Genomic DNA, 26,772 nt, shown 5'->3' on the forward strand with positions numbered 1-26,772 from the left:
GTATGTGCCTAGAAACAATGCTAATAAGGTAACACAGATGATAACAATTAAGATATTTTGAAACATCACAGGATCAAATGTTAAGAATCAAGGCTTGCTAATGATACTCACATTTAATAACACCCCAATGGGATGTCTTCCACATATAGTATTATGGTATTTCTTCAAGTAATTGCTAAAAGATACGGGGTCTAATTGTTCTATAATACTCATACCCTAAAAAAAGAAGAGAAAAAGAAAATGAAAGAAAAAGAAAAAGGTACACAATTTATTATTTTCTCATTACATTTCAAAACTGTTAGTTAGAGCTAAAAATCATAATTTTTCAATTAAGGAGAAGTAATGAAAATACTTTAAGTAATCCTTGTTAAATACCCTACTCATTCATCAAGAGTAATCTCATTAGAGTCAACTCTAAACAATATGTACACTTTATTAAGAGAAAAGTTCCAGCCTTCAGGTTAGTTTTTTCTGACCTCTTGGTATGTTTCTATAGCACCATCACCAGTTACCACTTAGGTCACAAACATTTCACAATTTTACATTTTACTTATATAAATGTATTTACAAAAGTAAATCTGCTGTGAAAATGTTCGTATAAAATCTAAAATTAAATTTGATATATGGCTGGGTTTTTTTTCCCCATAATCATAATATTTCTCCTACTACTGGCACAAATAATTAAAAGTTTATTATATTTAGCTAATTCCATGACATACACTTAAATATTAACAGTGTGCAAGGCATTCTGAATTATCAGTATGTGATAAAAACATACCACAAACTAAGACAAAAGCTAACATATTTTAATTAATTTAAAGCTCATAAGAGATATATGCTTAAGCAAAATAGGCCTGTGAACATTTTTTAAAGGATCTTTTTATCTCTCTATATTTTTCAACTATAATGTATTATTTTTAAGATTTTAATTCAGAATCAAAAATCTTAATACTATTAAGTATTAATAAACCACTATGATTTGGACACTTATTCACCCTAAATTCCATACTCTTCAAATGCATTTAAATAATGTGTTCATAGTACAATAATACAGAGCAATTAAACCAAGCAAATAAATCACTGATTCTCACTCATTCATTCACCAATTACCTTACCTTGTTTTCAATTCAGGTAAAATATTTTACATTTGTGTTCAACAGACAGGACTAACATACTCTGAGCGAAATGTAAATGGTGGTTTAACAAGGGAATCAACTGCTATATTTTGCGTGGTTTTTAAATTATATTTCAACACATTTTAAAACAATCACAGTGGAAAAAGCACCTAGAGTAATAAGATGATCACTCACTCATCTGAAAAATGATAGTAATCAGGTGACACACAAATAGTGCAATAGCAACATCAAAATTTAATTTTATAAAGAACCTGCTTACAGAGTATTCAAGTCATTCATAAACATCATCACAACTTCCTGCAAATACATCTAAAAGATAGTTGTGTGTGTGTAATCAACTTTCAATTGATTGCACATTCAATTAGCCACTCTCAGATTCATCCACAAGCCAGTGTTTAACGCTAAGCTATTTTCCCATACAAACTAGGAGGCTTCCAGGTCAATAGTCTTCAGTGACATATGGTACAAGTTCAGAGAAATATGAACAAAAAATTAAAATGTAAGATAAATAATTAGTATCATAATGCTGGTACAAAGAAAATGACACAATATATTTCCAAACCAAGTAGTAACGCAGAGATGGAGCTACAAATCTCTTCCATACATATGGATAATCAAGATATAACTTCCTAAAGATGAAGAAACTGAAGCATGAAAAAGGTTAAAAGCTTGCCTCTAAATTTCTAATCTGAGGCTCTTCTCACTGACTACTCTGCTTCATATAGTGTAAGAGACATACAAACAATTCTTTAAATACTCTCACATAGTTGTAATTGGTACACACATTTTAAGAGAACTTCTATTGTTTCTGGATGAAGTTGGGACAGCTTACCTTAAATAGAATTCTACTCATTAATAAATTATGTAACACTGAGGTTCTGATGTATGTTTTAATATTAAAATCTTAATGTACATTTTGAATGAACTTATTACATTTATACATTGACATGAAGAATTCAAAGAGAAGAAAACTAATGCTCAAATTGTTAAAGACAAAGAATTCAAAATGGCTGGCCAAGAAGTTTCATAGAGAAAGATGTAAAATAAGGTACACTGTTAAATAAAGTGTTCAAAATTAAGATATAATGGTTAAACTTAAAAGGGAAAAGAAAAAATTGAGATGATAGAAACTAAGGGATTAAATTTAAACTTTAATTCCCTAAAGTGTGTTATGTATCTACTAGGGCCAGAATCAATTCCATTACAATCAATTCTCTGACAAATAAAAATAATGAAAGGGTATGCACTTTTATAAAGGGATACAGAGGAAAAAATAAGGCTTTTCTCAATAGTGAAAGTCTCCAATTGGAAAAGTCACAAAGTATTGCAAACAACAGCGATAATGATAATGAAAAAGAGGACATCCATTAAGTAATACAGAACATGGGCAAATATACTTTTGTATATATTTGTATTTTGATGCTAACAATTTTTAAATTACTGTTACTAAAATTCCAGGAAGATGAAAATGCTAATTTGATACTACTGCCAAAATTCCCCGAAGATAAAGAAAAAAAGTGCTTCTCAAATATGTTTAATCTTCTATTCCTTAAAATACAAGAAGATATGATCAGTGAATCCGAAGTCCAGGCTATGAAAATCTTGCCTAGGGCCTAATACATTGAGAATCTGTTCACATGAACTTAAATCTAATATGAAGTATTGAAGATCTAAGATACAAAGCAAACATCATAAACTCCAAAAGCCTGTACCCATCCATATTGGTTTCTGAGAAATTCAGCAGCTTCAGCAAGAAATCCTCAGATTGAAAGCTAACTCCCTACCTTGAGGGGACAAGGGCAGAGGGAATCTATCATCATGACTCTCCAAGTAATGAGAAATCCCCGTAATGTCAAATCCCAAGTGGCAATCCTAAACTGAATAGAGAGTTTTAACTGACAAAGCTGCAAATTCAGGACTCTGATAAGGCAACAAAGGTCTTCCGTTTTAGGGAAGGGGGGTGATGGGCATGGAGGAGAGCACTTGTGGGGATGAACACTGGGTATTATACGGAAACCAATTTGACAACAAACTATTAAAAAAATAATAAAAAAATAAAAATAAAAATGCCATTCTGATGTAAAAAAAAATCTTCCCTTTTTAAAAAGTTTGTCTATATACAATAAAGTATTTAACTTAAATTAAAAAATTTTAATGTTTGTTTGTTTTTGAGAGAGAGACAGAGAGGCAGAGCATGAGCGAGGGAGGGGCAGAGACATAATCTGAAGCAGGCTCCAGGCTCTGGGCTGTCAGCAAAGAGTCCAACATGGGGCTCAAACTCATGAGCTGGGATATCATGACCTGAGCCAAAGTCGGACGCTTAACTGACTGAGCCACCCAAGTGTCCCAAATTTAATTTCATTTTAAATATTATCACCTAGAAGCAATCTCCCTCTAAAATAACAAACACAAAAATGGAGTAAAATGTTTTTAGAGGACTTTAAGACATAAGAACTAAAACCATGTCTTTTTATTACTATGAACACATAATCACCAACTGATCAAGTTACTAGGACTGTGGTCTCATTTTCTAAAGTAAGGATATATATTTATGTTAGAAAGTTGGGTATACATTTAGGGAGGCAAGGTGGGAAAAGGAAATATTCTGCTTTCTGTAAGAGGCAACAAGATAAAATCTTAGAGTGAAAGAAATTTTATGGGGGGAAAAATCACCCTAAAGACAGCAGTGTTAAGAAGCAAGTACTAATAAGTAGCTATCTTAAAAGACAATATTATAAAACCTTATGCCAAAGAGTACTAAAGAAACTACTGGCCTAAGTTCAAGAAAGAATATTAGTAGACAAATATGAACAATTTCACTTTCAAAAGAGTGGGAAGAAAGAAAAGTAGCTCAAGTTCAAATTAAATGAAGCGACTACTAATAAATTTGGAAGGAAAATAACATTACAAGGATGACTACCAATGACACTTTCAGATTCTCTCTGCCAAACCATAAATAATTTAGCAATGTCCATAATCAAACATTGGTCTACATCAAAAGTGATACAGAAAAAAAATAACGTGATTATGTGACATATATAAAATATATTAAGTATGTAATTTTATCGTTAATTTTCCTAGTAAATAATTCCAAAGTTCACAAAAATCAATGTCTTAAAGTATATTCTGCTTTGGTCACAATAATTACTGAAATTGCAAAGTACTAACTACCAAAAACATAATCAGGAGCCACTACATCTCTTGTAACTAGTTACTTATTTTTTTCCCAATTACAACATTTGGAAGATCCAGTGTATTTTCCTATATATTTTTCTTTATGTATTTTTTTCACATAATTCAATTCAAAAATATTCAAATGCTTAGCGATATAATTATTTTGCAATATGAGGAAAAGCTATTTTTTTTTGTTTTTGGAACCTAGAAACACTTTTACTTACTTTAATAACTACATGTAATAAGATTTTCCTGATAACAAAAAAAGAGCCAAAACTTAATTAACACACTAATTTTGAACAGATTATACGTAGGGGCACCTGGGTGGCTCAGTCGGTTAAACTCTGACTTCAGCTCAGGTCATGTTCTCACACTTCGTGAGTTTGAGCCCCGCATCAGGCTCTGTGCTGACAGCTAGCTCAGAGCCTGGAACCTGCTTCAGGTTCTGCGTCTCCTCCTCTCTCTGCCCCTCCCCTGGTCATGCTCTGTGTCTCTCTGTCTCTCAATAATAAATAAACATTAAAAAAAATTTTTTTTAAAGAACGGTTATACCTAAAATTTTATAGTTTTTCATTTTATCAAACTTTCAAAATGCATTAATAATTACAATTCAGAATTCCTAACACTTGTTAATACTTATATAGAGAACCATCCAACTGTATTTGCTCTCAAAAGATTGCATATATAGGGGCGCCTGGGTGGCTTAGTCGGTTAAGCGTCCGACTTTCGCTTAGGTCATGATCTCGCGGTTCTTGGGTTCGAGCCCCGCGTCGGGCTCTGTGCTGACTGCCAGCTCAGAGCCTGGAGCCTATTTCAGAGTCTGTACCTCCCTCTCTCTCTGATCCTCCCATGCTCATGCTGTCTCTCTCTCTCTCTCTCCTAGAAATAAAAAAACAAAAAACAAAAAACAAAGATTGCATATATAAACTAAGATATTGGTTCTCAAATGAATGAAATAATTTGTAACATAAAATGTCACTTTAGAAAAGGCATATACAGAGGAATATTCACCATTTGGTCATAGAAGTCAGTTAACAAACAGGTTATTTAAGAGTCTAACAGTGAATATACATATGTATATGCATAAAAATATACATACATGATTATATGTATGGAACTAATCATTCTGATTATTTTAATCTGTTTAATCCAACCTCCCAGAATTGACTTATCACATGAATTAAGAGCATGCTAATAAAAGAACACTTATAAGCCATTTAAAAATTCTTTATATAAACAGAAAGGGACCACAAAAATCAGACTCCAAGTCAAGTATCAAATCAAATATTAAATTCAAACATATTAATAAGAAGCAAATACTCAATATTCAATCACTGTATCCCAGTCTACTTAAACAAAAATTCAAAAATTATGCCCTGATGATTTTGGACATGTAAAATATGATAAATCAGATGCAGGTTTAGAAGCCATTCTTAAGCTTACTGGTTCTACATATATTTTTGAACAAAACTTTCTAATTTCAAAGACTTAGAAGCTACCAGAACAGCAACAATTTCAGGAGAATTATGAGAATCATGCCAATAGATAAATGTTACTCTTTTTGCTTTGCCTCAAGGTAAGAAACCAAGGTCTATTTATCTAACTGATAATACACATCAAGAAAGGTTATAAAGCTACTTCTCTTAAGATAACAACCAATATAGAATTAGAAGGCTAAGGGAATTAAGTACGCATGTTTATACATAACACATAGAATAATAAATAATATTAAAGTTTTTAAATGTGACCACAGTTCTAGAGAGTTCCAAAGAATGCCACTATGTTTGGTGACTTCAGAGTACCAGGTAAACTAATATTTTGGGAAAAACATCTCTCTGTCCTAGAAACATCGATTCATGGATTTATAATTTCTTGCGTGTGCAAAATTTGATGTTGCTAATTAAAGTTGAAAAATGATTTAAGGAGCTGAAGAGAAAACAAGGGGAGACAGATAAATAGGAAATTTTGTTCTACTTTAACAGATTAGGGCTATAGTAAGACAGTTCAAATTCACCTAACCAAACAAATTTAGGAACAAAAAGATGTTAGGACTCATTCCATACTACCAAAAGGCGATCTCCTGGGGTAGGTATGGGCGTCTATTTTGAAAAAATTTCATGGATGATTTAGGTTATAAAGACCAGGTTAAGGATTAATATAGCAGACAATCCTACCTCTGGCCTGGCTCGAATTACCATCTACATGTTAGAAGTCTCAAACTTACTCCAGACCTCTTTTCTGGGCTTCAAGCCAATATAGTTAATTCCTTAGCAAAGCCCTGTTTAATATTTCTGAAAGAGATTTCAAATCTACCAACTTCTTTCCATATCCATTAATACCACCCCAGTCCAAGTTACTACCATCTCTCCCCTCAACTACTGCACATGCCCACTGTTACTACTCCTGAACCTTATATAGAATCCATCCTCTACACAACCACCAGAATACCCTTTAAAAGAATTTATTACATTATTTTCACTTCCCCTTGTACTTGCATAAATTTCTTATTCTGAAATATAAAGTCCTCCATTATCTGCTCTCTGCCTGCCCTTCCTGCTACAGCTTGTACCATTCTTAGCCTTACCTACCGCACTCCTGCAACACCTTCCTTTTTCTTCTTTTCTTCACATACTAGCTTCTTCCCCATCTTTGCATAGGCAGTTCCTTCTGTCCAGAATGCTCTTTCCCAGATCTGTACTTGGTTTGCTCCTTCTTACCTTTCTCAGCTTAATGTCTCTCCTCAGGGACGTTTACTCCAATCCCTCAATCAGCAATCACTCAAAACATTTACCATTTCAAAACCCTTTCTATATTTTCTGCACAGCACATATCACTATTGGAAACTAACTTATATACCCTTACCTTTGTAATAAATAAATAAATAAATAAAATGTATCTTCTCCTGTTAGAAAAAAGTTCTGTGAGAGCAAGTGTGTTTGCTGCCGTATCTCCAACAGTGCCTAGGACTGTAAATGCACTCAAAAATAACTAGCAAACTGAAAATCCAAATGCCTGCCTCACTGACATCTCCACTTGGATGTCTTAAAGGCAACAGCAAATATAACATATCCTTAATGGGATTTATGATTTCCCTACTTCCTAAAACATCAGTCCTATCTTCTTGTGCTTTAGACCTAAGTGAAAAGTACCAACACTCAATCAGCAGCATAAGCGAGAAATTTAGAAGTTATCCTTGATACTTTCTTCCCCAGCAAGTTCAAGGAATCTCCAAGTCCTATCATCAATCTATCTCTTAAATATACTGAATATATCCACTCTGTCCCTCTCTTCCACCATGACCACCCCATCCACTATCTAAATTAGCATCTGTCACCTGGATTACCAAATTGGTCTACTGATTTCTCTTCTGACCTCCCTCCAGTCTACTTGCTACACAGCAGCTATATGACCTATTCAAATACAATCTGATTTTATCACTTTCCTATTTAATACCCTTTAAACAGTCAGCTCTAGATTCTCTAGCTTCATTTATCACCATTGCCCTGTCCAGTCATCTACTGATTCACTCAACAACTATGTATATTTAGTACCCAGTGAAAGGGTGATAAAAAGTGGACAAAGGTCCTGATCTCATGAAGCTTATAACCTAACAGGAGAGTATATCACCAAACAAATCAACAAATGATAAGTCACACAGTAATTAATATTGAGAAGAAAACTTAAGTAGGGTAGGGTCATAGAACAACAGTTTGCCATAGGGGCATAATGGAATATTGTGGGCACATTTTTGGGAGGTCCCAATAATTAGAAGATGCTACTGGTGAATTTACTGAGTGGGGTCCAGGGATGATGACTGTCCTCTAGTACAAGACAGTCCCCCCCCACAAATTACTGTTCTCATCCCAAAGCACTCTGACATGTCCACATAGATGAAAATACCTATGTATAATTATTTATACCCTTAACCTTATTTTATACATAAATACTAAGAAGTTTTGCACAGTTTTAATACACAGTAGATTCACCAGGAATTTCCATATCACATAAAGTGAGGGAAGGCTGTATTTTGTTTAGGTTACAACTTTACTAAGAATTATTCACCACTGTGGAAAATCAAGTCACCTTGCAACATAGCTTAGTGATGTGAATCACTAATATAAAATAGATGTTTAGGTTTGGATTGGTAGCTGTTATTTAATGATATGATGTGCAAGTATTTAACCACTTCATAATGTCTCCTAACATAGATGGCATCTGGGCACTTACATTATTAAAAATATACTAGTTTATCATAAACTATTTCCCTTTTTCATATTATAGTTAGGGTATTTGCTTAATTTAATTATGTATACAGGAAGCTTATATTCAATAATTCATCCACCTGAAAAATATTTACTGAGTACCTACAAATGGTCTACTCACAACCCTAAGCACTTTGGATATATTTTGGAGAACAAAATAAATATCCTAACAAAACTGTGGGAAGTAGAATATTTAGTCTGCTGAAAGAAAAAGTACAGCAGGGTAAGTGGATTGGTAATGCTCAATGTGTATGACGCAAAATTGAACAGGGCAGTCAGTGCGTCTCGTTGGGAAGGTGAAGCTGAGGAAAGCCACAGAGTGAGACAATTGAGTGTAAAAAGGGCAAAAGTCCTAAGCTAGGCACATGTATGTCATTAACATGAAACAATAAGGAGATCATGTGTCCTAAATATCTTACATCTCTACACTGTAATAGCTTCTAAATCTGTTCAATGACTACACAGTAAGTTCCATGAAGTGGGAGACAATGTTCTCTCTTCTTAACATCTTCAAAACTTCACACAGTACCAGACACACAGTAAACACCCATTACCACTTGCCACATGAAAAAAATAAATGACAACAGAATCAGAAAAGTTTTCTGAGGCAACTGAGCACTAAGACTCAGAAGAATAAGACCAGAAGGAGAAGCCAGAAAAGAATTAAAGACTGAAGTGACAACATTTTTATAAAGCCGAAAGAAAAGTCAGTAGATTAAAATCCAAACAAAATTCCAAAGGTAAAAGTATTTGGCCATAATTGGATCTAAGTAACACGACAGATGTAAATATGATAAAATCTAGGTAAAATAATATCTGCTAAGTAACTAAATTTGCATTCACTCCATTTTGCTTTTAATAAAATACACAAGATAATAGCCCACCTATAGTTTTAGATCCAGATCCTTTACTAAAATGTTTTATCTACTTTAGACTAAATATTCTTGTACTAAAACATATGCATAAAGCTTTTCAAACAGGGATAAAGTTGATTTCAACAGATCACAGATTTAAAGTCTGACAGAGTTTAAAGAAAATTTAGAGACTATCTACTCCAAGTCTCTCATCTTAGAGATGACAAATTGAGGACCAGGGAACTAAAATGATGTCAAAGGTCAGAGCAAATTAGTGATATATCTACTATACTTAATATTTTGTTCAAATTAATGATATATCTGCTATATTTAATATTCTGTTTTAGATAAAAAAAGAAAAAACAAAATTATCGTATGACTTTTTAAATATGAAAACAAGTACTATGACTACCATGCTACCTCAAGGAAATGACAGTAGGATCAATGTCTACTGTAGTCTTGGGCCATGAAAGAATACAATCGAATTTTTAAATTCTATATATAAAACAACAAAATAAACACCATTTAAGAAAATCCAAATGGCTAAAAACTATAATTAAATAATAAGATAAACTAAGGATTCATTGTGGTTGTTTCTGCTTAAAAGTAAGTAATGGCATTAGTATCCTGTCATCCCTAAACCTGAAACACTCCCCCAAATAGCATCTAAAATCCATAGCTAATTATTCTTAGTCTCATTGATCAAATAAAAAATAAAGGAAATTTCAACTAATAGAAAAGGGATTATTTTTATAATCAATATTCATATGATGATAAACTATATTTTGCACATTTAGTTGAAGATAGGGAAAGAATTATTAGTCCACTGTATAATTCAACATATTAAGTCTTGAATCACTAAACTGAAATTAAAGAAAACACCTTAGAGCATTAAAACCCACACCTGAAAGACTTACCATTTTATCTAGATGTTCAATGGATCTATAAATCTCCCCCTGGGATTCATCATAGTAACTGTAACGGAACCTTTGACCTTGAAACAAATATCATGTACAAAATAAAATAGGGAAAAATTAGAAGCTAAAAAGAAAGCAAGCGCTTACCAAATAATTTCAGTTCTCATGGAAGGCAAAGCACAGCTTAAGCCTCTGAGAGAATCATTCCCAAGAGCCCTTGTACATAAAAATAAAAGGCATATTTGGGAAGGTAATAAAGAAGTGATATATCAACAGTGTTTTATGATGTTAAAAACTATTTCAAACTGTAGAAACTTCAAGTGACGAGCAATACAAAAGACTAAGGAAACAAAACAGCTTAAAAGTTAGAAGCAATGTTAAACATATTGTATCAGTCTGTAATGGAAGGTAAACCCAAAGAATATGATTCAAGGAAATTTGGTTTAAGGAAACTATCTCAATGTAACAAATCAATGGAAGCTTAGCTTTTTCTGGATAAGTACAAAGATTTGATCTCTATTACAGGAAAAAAAATCTGCAGGTCAGAGAGATACATGTGGCTTATGTGATTTTTATGACCTCAGTAAAAAAAATTATCTCATTTCTGCAAAACTCTCTACTTGAAAAAGGAGCAATGCAAGTGCCTTAAAATAGGAGGCACAAAAGGATAAATATAATAAATAGTCCTACTCTGGCAAAATCTCAGTAAGAGTACAAGCACAGAACATTCAGCATTTAGCTCTTCTCCAAGAAAGAGAGGGTAAAATGGAAGAAGCTTGAAAAGAAGACAGAAAACAAAAGGCTCAGGTAATAAATTTTGCTTCCTACCACAGTTATATAAAAACCAAAAGTTAAATATATTTATAACTAATTGTGGTTATGTTATTCCACTGATTATGTTGTATTTCAGATATATCCACACTTGTATTTATTTCTGTGATGCTTTTCTAAGAACTCATTACTTTTAAATTTAGTATTTTTACAGATCTACCAGTGCATTTAAAAGGTATTAGAGTATACAAGTCATGCACACACTATGTGTCTTGTAGCTTCATTTTTACAGCAAAGTTCACATATACAACTATTATCCTCACACCCGAGAAGATGGTTTTCTTTGGCTGGATAATTATGATTTTTAAGTTTTCCATTTATCTTACTTAAAAAAATCATCTTATAAATGATGAGCAATAGAAAATAATAAAACTCTTTTGATGCTCTTTTTTGGGGAAAAAACCACACATCATAGTTCTCAACACTTCCTTTACATGTTGATACTGGTCATCTTTGATGGTCATCCTTCTGTAATATACTGTATTTGCTTAACATCCACATTTTAACTTTTCACATACATTAATATGTACAATTATTCAATGTAGTAGTCCTTACATTCCCCCTCAAAAGAGCTTCTAATAAATCAGTATTGCATCTTAAAATTCATGATATTCTAGAATCAGCAATAGGATCCTAAGACAATTACCTGCTTTCTGAATACAACAACCTTTTTTGTAAAACATTGAAGATTATTAAATGTTGCTGTAACTATGAGATCCATTACAGTCCTTGCACTAAAAAAAATTCTTATACGGTGACAATTCATCACTCAATGCCCCTATGATAAGTAATTCATCATACATAGTTTTGCTTTTCTTTACAGAATGTATGTACTTACTGCTACCTAATAATGAGAACTATATAACTGACCCTATCTTTCCTATTTGCCATGTGGCTACTGGAAGGCTCAAAGACAACTCTAAAGTCTGTCCCAATAACTTATTGATTCAATTCTTAAGTACTAAATTTCTACTTTTATTTCCAAGTTCTTTTGATAGAGTTGCCCCAAATCATTTGTGAAATGAATGAACAATTAAATGAATAATCTTAGACAAGAAACTTCTGACTCACTGTCAACTGTAGTAAGCAATCAAAATGAATATTCTTTGAACCTGAACTGCTTCAGGAAATAGCTGGTAGTCTTAGCTGTCAATGAACCTTGTGAGTGGGACACAATTATCTAACCTGAAGATTGCTACCCTTCAGGTGCAGAGAAAAATGCATGTACGTTGTGATAACCATTTGCTACTGAAAAGTCTTTTCTGCTTATTTCCAAGTTCAGAGCTACCATTTCAAATGACTGAAGCTGGTCAAACTTGCCTTAATCATAAGTGAAAAGTGTAACTATATTTGAAAAATGCTGCCTTGTTCATACTGACAGTTTTCAATGTAACCGTCACTTAAAAGCTACTTCTGAAGGAAGAGAAAAATACAGAAAATGTTTCAAATGTTTTAAAATATTAAATCAACAAGTGATTTTAAAAGAATGACAAATTACACAGAAGATTGATGAGCAAATGTTTAACCTTTTGCTATCTACCTCTTGCTACTCTTTAGGTAGCTTCCCTGCATTTTGTAGCTGAAGAATTGAGTAAAGATATTTTATGAGCTCTAAGTAATATGTCAACTCAGTAGCTAAATCCATACTACATACAGCTACTACACTGAAAAAATATCTTACTTAAACAGCTCAAACTGTCTTCACAATAATTCTTAAAAATCGTACAAGCATTTAAAAATTACTTGAGTAATTCATTCTGGTCAATTTACATACAGAAAACATCTAATCTGAAGTAAATAGTTTCCATCATCCTAGCCTATATGTGTGTGTGGGTGTGGGTGGGTGTGCACATGCACATGCATGCACACACAACTTTAGCTACACACCTCTTGGAATTTGAATGCAAAAAAAAAATCTTTTGTATCTAATTATTAAAAAAGTTTATCCAGATTTTATTTAGTGAGAAATAAGAGAAATGACAACACTAGCACAATACACTTTCATAAATGCACCTTTAATCAAATATTTATTGTTGATTTAAAATATATTATGATTTCATATAACTCATGAGCAGACATTTTGTTTTATAATACTTCTAACGTTCAGTAAAGCTTATGCATCTAAACTGCATAAATACAGTTGCCTATGTACCTGGAGAACTGGACTTGTATATTTTTATAAGTATGAATAAAGCATATCACATAGTAAGAGAAAATTACTTACCTGAAACTTATCCTTTCAGAAGGTACACTGGGAAAATGGATTCTTTGAGCCCCTGTTTCAACTCCAAGTATGAGCTTTCTAGCTTTAAGAGCCATTGACACTGCCCCTAGGGGCAGCACAAGCTTTGGAACTCCCCTAGTGAGTATGTCAGTAGTTTCTTCAGGTGCCTTCCCTCAGTTCTTTTCAAATTCAAAAGATGAGAGGAAAAATAACCCAAGAAAAAAAATCCTGTAAAGCAGAAACCTTACTCTTTGAGGGAAGGAGGGTAGCTCATTTGTGAATCCATTCCAGAGCACGCTTTCTGAGAAAAAGAAATACAGGTAAGTAATTTTCCCATCTCCAAAGGTGACTGGTGATTAATGAGTGGATTCACAGAGTGTGGAGAGTAAGCTCCAGGGATGTCTGTTTAACACACAACAATCAACTAATGAGGACAAACATAACAATGAATGGTACAAGAACCAACACTACTTTTTAAGTACCTCAAAACAAAAAGTAAAAAAATATCAAGTACCTCAACATTAAGCTATACACTGAATTGTAGAAATAAATGATGAGCTTAGAAAGTTGATCTATAAAGCTCCCAAAAGATTAGTCAACAAGACAGACTTTCAGACATACGTCCAGTAAAATCTGTACTGTTATACATTCACTTAATCACTTTACGTTTATATGGTAAAACATTTTCAATTATTTGAGTTAACCTCACAACAACCTGTGAGATAGATTATTAGGCCATTCATTCTATACTAAGGACCTAAACTGGGGACACTCATAATTGAAATCGTAAAAAACTATAGTCCTTACATTCTGAAGTCTTAGTTATAACGTAAAAAAAAGTATAAGCCTTCTCTCACACTCAGAAAAAATAAAAAACTTAAATATGTCAAATTAGTATGCATGAAATTTGAAAAGACAAATATGAAAGCTTTGATAATATATATTTCAGAAATTAGCTAACTTATATTCAAACCAGTTTAAATATTTAGAAAATATTAATTCCCTAGTACCTAAGAGACTGATAACAGAAAGGAAAAAGAGCATGCTTGAATAATCGCTCATTAATATATATTAAACTAGAAATCTGAATAAAGATATAAAATCATAAATACTTAAGGGAATGCCACTTTTAATAGGTGACACATACTTACAAAACAAGAAATTATGTAACCTTAGACAAATATAAGTTTATATGTAAAAATCCAAAATTACTGGAGTGTAGTAAACTTTATTCATATTTTAATAAAAAACTTTATCATTAACATTTACCAAGTAAATTTACTGAAGTTGATTTTCGCTTAAAACCATCATAAAAGAAAAATTAAATAGAAGAATGAATCAACTTTTAAAAAATCAATTTCTGTTAGATCTAGTTTCATTTAGAAACTTCTTAGAAGTTAATTAAAAATTATGGTAATGAAAGCTTTCAGTAATCTAAATTTGAAAATATGAATTTCAGGGAGATCAGAAAAGTTCAAACATTAATAGTGTGTGTGTGTGTGTGTATGTGTGTGTGTGTACGAAAAAACGAAGTTAGGAGAAGAGAATGAAAATTCTACCAATTAGAAAAACTAAAATAGGGCCTGTCAAAATTCTCTTATGGAGCCATCTTATAGGACACGAAACCTGATCAGAAAAAGTATGGGGACGATATTACCTAACCAGAGTAAAAATCAATTACTAGCAGCAAATGTCCTTCACTTATGCCACAATCCCAGGTAGCAGCAGGAAGGATTACAAAGAAAAGTGTCACCAGGAAACCATCACTCTGTTGGGCTGACTAATGAATTTCCATGTGGATTAGACTTAACTATAATATAAAAGTCGGGAATTGAAATGCTGAGGGTTTGTTGTGGGGGAAGGGATGGGATTCAAATGAAGGGACAGAAAGAAGGGGCATAATATAACCTAGCTCCCCACTCTCCCTAGACTTTTCCCACCCTGAAAGAAAAGTTGAGAATATTTTAATCTTTCTACATTTTCTCTAATGCCTTTTTCAAGTCCACATAAAATTTAAATGGGATCTGAAAGATGGAACACCTTTAAAGCAAAGGACAATTTAAAAAAAAAATTCATTCTTGTAATGGACACTGGCTAACAAATAAAATCAACCAGGCAAAACCCTGCCAATTACATATAGGTCTCCCAACTGTCTCTATCACCAAATTTCCTGCTTTATTTTTAATGGAAGCTGGACATAACATAAACAATGTCTAGAAAGGAAACTTGTTGTCACTGCTAGGAATCTAATTCATTATTTAACAAAAAAAATTCCACTGTATGTATCTGAGTAATTTGTCAACTGCACCATAATCAATGGATTTTTCCTCAAAAATCATTTATTTAGAAATGTACAGTGTGCTGGCTTAACTCAATGAAAGTTTAAAGATCTCTGAGTATTTGAGGAACTGAATCCTTCCTATGAAATAAATGATTTAGAATTCAGTGTTACCACTGCTTTGATATAATAAAAGCAATCTATATAGTATCTTTACAAAACAAGAAAAAAAACAGAAGAAGAAAAAACCATGAAGAAATATTCTCACAAGAAAAAGCTAGATTGTTGAAATGGGAGTGCAGCATCCATTAATGTAGAAAAGATGACCAACGCCACCAGAGCACGAATTTGAGAAATATGAAAATTTCTAAGACATTTTAACCCATAACTAGCCCATGATTCATATTACTTCAATTAGGCATATAAACAGAAAATGAATCTTACTTTTTAAGAATGGCAGTTACTATTACTATTATAGAGGGAAACTACCAATTTTGAAAGAGCATCCATGCAATACCTTCCACCTAACACCAGACCTTCATCAAATTTCCGAATAAGAAATTAGTACAGTGCTTTTCATAAGTACAAAGTAAGCACTTAATGGGTATTATTAGTGATTATTAGTGACAGTCATACTAAAAAAAAATAAACACTTGGAAAAGTTCTATTACTTAACCACCAAATGTAAATATAAATATGTTTTAGTCTCTGGAAAATTCTCATAACATCTACCAATCTTTGGGAATTTGGACTTCTTTTTTGTAATTATCACCAGGAAATCCTATCTTACAATTTAAATACCAAGATTTTCTAGAACACAGGAGATCAAATGGTCTCAATAATTTTCCAAAAACCAAGGTACAATATAAAACAAAATTCATCTTTCTCTCTCAATATTTAAATATAGTAGTGGACTAGAGCTTATTTGTTTTAGCATTCATTAATGAGGTAAGAAAGGATGATTTTACAGAGAAAAGAAATATTAAAGCATTATACTGATTTTTTGTGTGGATTTATGCTGTGATTGCACATGGTACCAACCTAGAGGAGGAACTTCAATTCTGAAGAACAGTATCAGGAAAACTAATCACTTAAATCATAAAAGTAGAGTGATTCATAGGGCCCTTAAAAGTGAAGAGGGAGGGGTCACATGCTTTAAGAATTTTTAATTTCTGGGGTGCCTGGGTGGCTCAGTCCGTTAAGCGCCCAACTTCTTGCAGTTCATGGGTTTGAGCCCTGCATCAGAGTCTGTGACTCCCTCTCTCTGCCCCCACCCCTCTGCTCATGCTCTGCCTCTCTCTGTCTCTCAAAAAATAGATGATAAAAAAATTTTTAAAGAAGTTTTAATTTCTAAAACATACGGGATGCTTTATTACCAATGCAAATTCACAATACTAAGAAAAAGAGCCCTTTTTTCAATAATGATATTCCTTAGTTTTTAAGATCAGCTATGACTAAACTTCAGAATTTCCAAGAAAAGAACTCTTTGTAAGATCTAAGTAATATAATCCATAAAAACTAACCTGCCAAACGTAGCAAACTAGACAAAAGAACTGCCCTGAGAACCCCCTAGAGAGTTTTGGCAAGGTAGCACAGCCACCTGCATCCCCTAAACCTGGGCTTCACCATCTCAGCTCTACTGACATTTTGGGCAGGATAATTCTTTGACATGGAAGGCTGTCCTGTGTTCAGCACAATGTTTATTAATCAGCTTCTCTGGACTCCACTCAGTAGATGCCTAAAGCATCCGCACTTCCCACCCCCACCCCACTGTGATGGCCAAAAATGTCTCCAGACATTTGCAAAAAAAGCCCCCTTGGAGGACAATCAGCCCCAGATGAGAAATCAGTGACTTAAACCCAAATATTTATCTATATCATTAGGGATGGTTCTCTTAAAATGAGATCTTAAAGCCACTCACAGAGCAAGGTTAAGAGAAAATAGCCTAACCAGGCCAGATAAATATTGTCAACTCTAGGAATCAATGCTTAAGACATACAAAGGCCAGGCCTCCCTACATCTCATTGAGGATGTTTTTCTGGTCATTCTAGTGTCCTATCTTAAAATTTATAGCCTTGTACCTTCTGTTTTCTCTATAATCAAAGAACTAACTGAAGGATGAATACATACTGACATCATTTGGCCAATGAGAGATGTCCTAAAAGGAACAGGATTCAGAAATAATTGAGAACAGCAATGGATAAAGGAGAGCAAATTGTATCCAAAGAAATCAGAAATCAAAAGTCAAAATTTACTAAAAGAAGCATCCGCAAATGTCTCACTTTCTTATGATCTATTCACTGTTAAGTTTCTTTACTCTTTTCATTCACAATAATAACAAAAATCACTTCAGAATCCTTACCCTTATAAACCATTACCAATGAAGACCACAGTGCTAATAGCCAACCTGTTAACACTCTTTGGAGGGTAGCTCTAAACTAACGGCAGAAATTAAGCACCAAAAGAAAAACAGAAAGAAAAAAAACACTAATTACAAAAAAAAAGTAATGCAGTAAAGGACTGGCATAGCACGAAGTGCTCTTCTACCTTCTAAAAAAAGAACATTTGTTTTATCTACCAAAAAACTAACTTCAGAGATCTACCACACAAATCTACCTGGAAATAGGATTAAAAGATCTTTACACCCACTATTGAAAGTAGCTAATCAAGGATGCCCTCACAGTGTGAATCCAATTATACCAGTCGCCTTTGGAAATGTATCCATAATCCACTATCATAATCTGATCCTTTTTAAATGACCAAAAGACTTTTTTATTCACTTTTAAGTATTGTGGCTAAAAGTAAAACTCTCCAAGGAAAGTGGTAAGGAACTGAAAATCAGAGCTTACAGTGAAAAGATACCATTAAGCACAAGTATATAATATCTACCATGATACATTAACATCTAGAACTTACCCCAATGGCAGAAATCAGAAGAAACCACAAAGAGATTACTAGGATCCGCTAGATATTTACTGAAGAGTTTTCCGAATTCCTGTTCTTTTGACTCACTCAGAGCTCCAACCAGTACAGGAATAATGGTAAACTCATCCTTATGGCTTAAAGAAAACAGAAAAAAAAAGTCATTTAAGAAGTATAAGAATAAAAATCGTTTTCCAATGTGTTGGCACTAAAAGTGGAACATTTATTAATTGTGGTAAGGATAATATACATATTATTGAACTTTTTAATCTGTAAATAAAATGTTTAAAGAAGACCATTTAAAAATGAGATAAAGATACTAAAAATATCTATTTAAATTACAGAAATATACAATATTCTTTAGGTAAACAAAACTACTTTCCTACTAGGTATAATATCCTTTAAAATAAAAATAAGCCCATCAGACCATCACCAAGTCAAGTCTTTTCAACTACCAACCAAAGCTACAATCATCTGCCCAATCCTTCCACAATTTTAAAAGAGCATTAAACTCTTCCTCAATATTTTAATCCTCTCCTATTATAAATACCATCACTTCTGGCACTTCTAACAACCTGTCAAATGAGACCTACAGAACCTACTCCTGGCTCCCATAAGATATACCAACTGCACCTTATACTAATAAACAGATACAGGACAGTCTGAAGATACAACTCAAAATTCACTGGTCTCTAGGGTGGACACAGAATTCAAGGAAGTAGGTATTAATTTCTAGCAGCAAGAAAAAGATACCACACCCACCCAGAATGCTTATGATATATTCACAAGTCCCTTTTTCACTCTACAGATTGACAGATTTATGGAAAAGGAACAGAGCAGATTAATAAAGAGTAACTATGATGGGCTATAGAAACAGACGTTTATACAAAATCTTTAAAAATTTTCATTGTAGTGAAATTTTACTTACATATATTCAATATTATTTATATTCTAAATGATCCCAGATTAGAATTTTAGAAGCGTGAATCATGTTTGTCTGACTTGTTCTGAATAGGACTTTAAAAAAGAAAATCACCATTATATTAATGTTTTTTACTATGATAATCTGACACTTAACTGATGTAGGACAAACAGAATTCATAAAAGGGTTTTTAAAAATACAAAATTTAAATTTATTCCCAAAATAAGTGTTAGCCCAGCTTCATAAAGCTAAATTCAGGGCACCCAAGCGCCTCCCCCATAAAGGCCCCCTTACCCTTGTCAATTGCGAAATAAACAGATCATACAGATCTCCAATCCCTCTGCAATGCAGGGGCTTCTTGGGCAGAATCTGCATCTATGGAGTAAGAAAAAAAGAGGAAGCTGGCAGAGGAAGCTGCCATGGAATATCTCTTTCTCTGATTCTGTTACCAGTTTGCTTTACAACTGCAGAAATGAACGGGGGCTCTTCAATAAGCTAAGAATGATTATCATTTGAAAGAAAAGAATTTGAGCTCTAGTAAAATTTCAAGAAGACTGTTATGAACTGTTCTAACTTCAAGTGCTATCTATATAAATTTTAAAAAACTAAGATCATCAAAGAGTCTGTAAGTAATTATGACATGGTAGGGATGGAGTTATATAAGAGAATAAAAAAAACAAGAAGTCAGAAGAAATAGGTTCAAGTACCATCTCCATCGCATAATAAAAGTTGAGAGTAGGTAAATCATTAACCTAAAAATAGATTTCCTTATCTGTAAAATTATCATAATTACAGTATTTTCTAAAACCATCAGGAAGTGAGTAATGCTATAGGGAAAGTATTTTATCAACAACAGTTGGCCCACTCTGAAGAAATAATATATGTCTACTATTCCACAGAGCCATTCAGTTAACCTCAGTCTCCACTTGCAAGTCTAAAAGGCTCAAACTACTTAGAAATCTAAGCTTTGAATCAAGATTCATCCACCTACTTCTTCATCATTTCTCTTTAAAAAAATTACTTGTTGTCCTATATTCTCACAAAGCATGAATTAGAGAAAAAAGTATTTGGCTTTGAAATGTAATATTCCTAGGTTCTAGAATACAAGTTGTCAAGCTGGTCTTTTCCAGAAAAGGAGTACAAAATCTTGCCCTTAGAAAACAATGATAAAACTCAAAAATAACCATTTTGTGCTCTAAAAATTAAACAGAGGCAAAAACACAAGGAGAAAAGTTTATTTGCATAAAATAACGGACATTCTTGGGAAGAACAGGGGAAGTCTGACATCTTACCAGGAGCTGCCTCCATCCCCCTGACCCACTCCACTAACATGGTAGAGGTTGGCTGTGAAAACCAGCAGCTTCACTGCTGAAGGGGGCTGACTTTGAGTTGGAGTAGAGAACAGAAAACTCATACCCAGCAGGAAAGAGAAAAGCCCACAGCTCTTGTAGCCTAAGATTATGGAACCACTTGAGGCAACCCACAAACCTGAAGACTAGAAATTTAACACGGAGATTCTGGAGAGAGCCACAAAGGGACCTGATAAATTCACTTATCCTGAGGAGAGGATGGATGTTCTCCACATAACCCCATCTGACTAGAAGGCAGCAAGCACAAATGTGCAGGGGAGACCCCTAAGGTCCCTAGGGGAGCCAGCTAATTAGGAGGTTAAGAGCATATCCAAGGCAAATTAGAGACATGAGAAAAACCAACATCTCACACATCCCAGGCTGACTGGAAATCTGCACGTATACACAGGGAGACCAGAGAAGACCCAATAGAAAGTAAAGGAGGCAAGCTAGAAGACGGCCCAAATTTGAATAGGCTTCCCAAAATATAGACAATCAGCCAGCAGAGGACGAAAGCTTTCTGGCTCAAGGTGTTCAATTACCACCTCCAACCAATCATTACCTAAGCACTAAGTAATGTAGACACAGAGATGAACTCTAAAAAAGCCAAAGTTTATAAGAATTTTTATTTTTTAATGTTTATTTATTTTTGAGAGAGAGAGAGAGAGAGACAGAGACAGAGACAGAGTGGGATCAGGGGAGGGGCAGAGAGAGAAAGAGAGAGGGAGACACAGGTTTGGAAGCAGGCTCCAGGCTCTGAGATGTCAGCACAGAGCCCGACACAAGGCTTGAAACCCCAAGCCTTCGAGCTGTGAGATCATGACCTGAGCCCAAGTCGGCAGCCCAAAGTTTATAAGAATTTTTTAAAATTTGAGGAGATACATCAGTAGCCACACTGATTTTGTAAAAGATTGATTCCACAGATAAAGAAAAGCAAGTTACTTAAAAAAAAAAAAAAGGGAATGAATGAATGAATGAAACAACTACCGTGGGGGAGGAGAAGGGGGGAAATAGTAGGGGAGAGGGAGAGAGGCAAACCATGAGAGACTCTTGAATGCTGAGAACAAACTGAGGACTGATGGATGTGGGGGGAAGGGGGGAGATGGGCATGGAGGTGGGCACTTGTGGGGATGAGCACTGGGTGTTATATGGAAACCAGCTTGACAATAAACTATTTGTAAAATAAATAAATAAATAAAATAAAATAAAATAATCAAATGGAGGGGAGCCTGGGTGGCTCAGTGGGTTAAGTGTCCAACTTCAGCTCAGGTCATGATCTCAACAGCTTGAAGGCTCATGGGTTCAAGTGCTGGGCCCTGTGTTGACAGCTCGGGGCCTAGAACCTGCTTCAGATTCTGTGTCTCCCTCTCTCTCTGTCCCTCCCCTGCTTGCTCGCTCTCTCTGTCTCTCTCAAAAATAAATAAACATTAAAAAATTTTTTAAATAAACCCCAAACACAAATAATCCATGGGCTAAAGACATGAACAGACACTTCTCCAAAGAAGACATCCAGATGGCCAACAGACACATGAAACGACACTCAACATCACTCACGATCAGGGAAATACAAATCAAGACCACAATGAGATACCACCTCACACCCGTCAGAATGGCTAACATGGCTAACAATTCAGGCAACAACAGATGCTGGCGAGGATGTGGAGAAAGAGGATCTCTTCTGCAGTGCAGGTGGGAATGCAAACTGGTGAACCCACTCTGGAAAACAGTATGGAGGTTCCTCAAAAACTAGAACTACCCTATGACCCAGCAATTGCACTACTAGGTATTTATCCAAGAGATAAAGGTGTGCTGTTTCGAAGGGGCACATGCACCCCAATTTTTATAGCAGCACTATCAACAACAGATGAAGTATGGAAAGAGCCCAGATGTCCATTGACATGGATAAAGAAGATGTGGTGTCTATATATAATGGAGTATTACTCGGTGATCAAAAAGAATGAAATCTTGCCATTTGCAACTACGTGGATGGAACTATTTAATAGTTAATATTAATAGATAATAAGCGCTTAGTATTATGCTAAGTGAAATTAGCCAGAGAAAGACAAATATCATGACTTCACTCATATGAGGACTTTAAGACAGAAACAGATGAACAAAGGGGGAAAGGAAGCAAAAATAATACAAAAACAGGGAGGGGGACAAAAACATAAGAGATTCAAATATGGAGAACAAACAGAGGGTTACTGGAGGGGTTGTGGGAGGGGGAAGGGGCTAAATGGGTAAGGGGCATTAAGGAATCTACTCCTGAAATCATTGTTGCACTATATGCTAACTAACTTGGATATAAATTTTAAAAATAAATTAAAATATTTTCAAATAAAAAGTAAATAAAAGAATCAAATGGAAATTTTAGAGTTGAAAAGTACAAGAAATGAAATTAAAATTGATGAGACGGCCTAAAAAGCAGATTCAATATTACATAAAGAATCAGTGAAATTAAAGATAAGATAAATTATTGAACCTGTAGAGAAAAAAAAAAGATTGAAGAAAAATGAACAGAGCATTGGAGACTTGTAGACAGTATCAACCATACTAGATGAATACAATGAGAGTCCCAAAAAAGATACAGTAAAAGTATTAGAAGAGATAATGACTAAAAACTCTCCAAATTTCATGAAAAACATTAATCTACAGTTCCAAGAGACTCAACAACCCAAAATAGGAGAAGCACAAAAAGACCCCCATTTAGACACAAAGACCAAAGACAAGGAGAACATCTTAAAATCAGCAAAAGGGAAATGACTCATTACTTAGCAGGATAGTGTTTTCAACCATCAATACTAGAATAACTGCATATCCATATAAAAAAAAAAGTGGACTTAAACCTTTACACCTCATACCATATACAAAAATTAACTCAAACTGGGTAATAGACACAACTATTAAGAGCTAAAATAATAGCACTTCTGGAACAGGGGTAGCAACAATCTTTTCAAAGGGGCCATCAAGCAAATATTTCAGATTTTCTGGGCCATACAATCTCCGTAGCTGCCTAAATGTCACTGTAAAGAGAAAGCAGCCACATATGTAAATGAGTGGGTATGAATGGCTATATTCCAATAAAACATTTACAATAATAAGTGGTCTGCAGGCTAGAGTTTGTTGATTCCTGTTCAAGAAGAGAAAAATCTCTGTGACTCTGAATTAGACAAAGATTTTTCTTTCTTTTTTTTTTTTTCTAGACAGAGAGAGAACAAATGGGAGAAAGGGGGAAAGGGAGAGAGGGAGGGAGAGGAAGAGAAAGAAAGAGAGAGAGAGAGAGAAGAGAGGGAGGGAGGGGGAGACAGAGAGAGAGAGAATGAATGAATCCCATGCAGGCTCCATGCTCAGCACAAAGCCCAAATCAGGAATCGATTCCACAACCCTGGGATCATAACCTGAGCCGAAATCAAGTCAGATGCTTAACTGACTGAGCCACCCAGATGCCCCTAGAAAAAGATTTCTTAAATATGATACCAAAAGCAAAATCCACACAAGAAAAAAATGATAAAATGATTTCATCAAAACCCTTTGCTCTTCAATAGAGTCAAATAATCTGTATCTAGAATATATAAAATCTCTCACAATTCAGTAAGAAGACAAATTATCAAATTAAAACTAGGGAAAATATGTGTACAGACATTTCATAAAAGAAAACATAAAAATGACTAATAACCACACTGAAAACTTGCTCAATATCATGAGTCACTGGAAATACGCAAATTAACACCAAATGAGGTTACACTACACATTTATCAGAATGGTTGTAATCAAAAGATTGACAATAACAGATATTGGCCAGTATGGGGAGAAACTAGAAACTTCATGCATTGCTGCCGGCATAAAAATGGTGCTGTCACTTTGGAAAATAGTTTGGCAGTGTGAGAGTTAAAACATAGATTTATATGACCCAGCCATATCATTCCTAAGAACCTATTCAAGAGAAATGAAAACATATGTTCACATAAAAACTTGTGAGATATATTATTTATAGCATTATTCCTAATAGCCCAAAATGGAATTAATCTAAGTGTGCATCAACTAGTGAATGCATAAAATATCATGGATTCATATAATGTAATAATTATCTGGCAATAAAAAGGAATGAACTATTGATACATGGTACAAGATGGATGAACCTGAAAAACAGTATGCTAAGTGAAAAATATAGCTACAAAAGATATTTTGTATGATTCCATTTATATGAAATTTCTAGAAAATGCAAATTTCTATAGAGACAAAAAGCAGATAAATGGTTGTATAAGATTGGGAGTAGGAGCCAGAACTGCCCTCAAATGGACACAATTTCATTTTTGTGTAGTGCAAATATTCTAAAACTAGACTGTGAGAATGACTACCCAACTCTATAAGTTTACTAAAAACCATTGAGTTGTACTCTGTGAATTTTATAGGATGTAAATCATATTTTAATAAATCTATTAAAAGAGAAAGAAAGAAAACCCATCTTTGCCACTTGCAGGCTGTGCTACCTGCAGTAGGTTACCTAAAACTACCCTAAGCCTCAATTTTGCATCAATAAAAAGAGTTGATAATACTTATCTTAACTTGTAAGCACTTAAGTAACATAGAGGAAAGTTTTATCCCTTCTTTCTCTATCCTATGCCTTAAACCATGCTACAGAAAATTAATATAACCAAGATGTGTAACAGACTAAAAGAAACTGAAACCCCAGAACCAAGAGAGGAGCACTCACTTTACAAAGAAACAATATTACTATAACCACCGATATTCTTAAAGGCACAGAGCACTAAAAATCTATATCCTAATATTTGAGGGCCTTGAATGGAGCCACAGTCAGAAAGAAAAGTAAAATTTAAGATCGAATACAAACCTAAGCTATAAGGAGGGTTAGAATTTCATTTAAAATAGTGAGTCAGAAATTTATGGCAGGCTGGAATTGGGAAAAGAGGAATGGTAATTTTGCAGGACAGTTAACAGACGTAGCAGGTCTGTTGCTGCAACCTTTAGAAGGGGCTGCTTGTAAGACTTGGCCCTTGGCTTTTACAATGTTCCCTATGGTGATTAAGGCTGCTTTACCACTTGGGACACTGTACCATCTTGCCCAGATTGTAAACAAAATGATAAAGGCAAACACTTACTTTCCTTCTGAGAGTCTAGAATTTCAGTAGCTGGAGCTAGTTACGCAGGCAGAGGGTCCCTACATGACCAGTCCCCAAGCAAAATTCTGGATTTTGAATCTGAGAGCAGGCTTCTCTGGCCAGAAACACTACACACATGTTAAACCTGTGGAAGAAGCATGTTCTATTTAGCCTATGCTGTGAGAAGGAGAATGTTGGAAGCATACACCTGGATTCCTCTAGATCCTGCCTGATGTGTCTTTCCTCCCTGCTAGTCCTGTTATATATCATATCTTTTCCAATAAACCATAACCATGAATAAACTGTGAGTCCTTCTAATGAGTCTTCAAATGTGAGACTGGTAGGAGAACCCTTGAAATTGTGTTCAAGGAAAAGTGGCATAAAGGAATCATAACTGCAGAGTTTTAGGAAGCCTTATAAAAAATGATTTCTCTCATCTTTTCTTCCTGATCAAATTCACCTTCAAACCACAGAGACATGCATACAGACTTTGTACAGAATACTATGACTCACTATAAGAAAGAACAAACTAAAAAGATCCAGAAAACATCAAGCAGGACCACAGATGAAGAGAGGAAAAAGGAATAAGTAAGCTAGCTGCCAATGACAACTAAAATTAACATTTAAGTCATTAAAATCTTTGCTGTATCATTAGTTAAGTGACTCTAACCAGATTATGAAAATAAGTTTCAAATGTTTCATAGGTTTTTTTTTTTTTTCAAATAGTTTATTGTCAGGCTGGTTTCCACATAACACCCAGTGCTCATCCCCACAAGTGCCCTC

General features: G+C 34.2%; 1 protein-coding gene across 7 annotated transcripts in view; it reads right to left on the minus strand.

The window, feature by feature from the left end:
• The window catches only part of MEMO1 (mediator of cell motility 1), a 123,359-nt gene that overhangs the window by 12,917 nt on the left and 83,670 nt on the right, over positions 1-26,772 (minus strand). For 5 of the 7 annotated variants that reach the window (XR_013337237.1, XR_013337236.1, XM_077772785.1 and 2 more), the window contains 3 exons: positions 18,593-18,735; positions 10,344-10,420; positions 112-216 (listed from right to left, as the gene is read on the minus strand). Coding sequence is in view for 4 of the 7 variants with exons in the window: in XM_077772785.1 (XP_077628911.1) it covers positions 112-216; positions 10,344-10,420; positions 18,593-18,735 (325 nt within the window). In the remaining 3 variants the exon portion in view is untranslated. Of the gene's footprint in view, positions 1-111; positions 217-10,343; positions 10,421-18,592; positions 18,736-26,772 lie in introns of those variants that run through there. The other 2 variants (XR_013337238.1, XM_077772786.1) reach the window with 2 other exon arrangements.

This window comes from Crocuta crocuta, unplaced genomic scaffold (genome assembly GCF_008692635.1).
Source record: "Crocuta crocuta isolate KB4526 unplaced genomic scaffold, BGI_CrCroc_1.0 scaffold363, whole genome shotgun sequence".
NCBI lineage: Eukaryota > Metazoa > Chordata > Mammalia > Carnivora > Hyaenidae > Crocuta > Crocuta crocuta.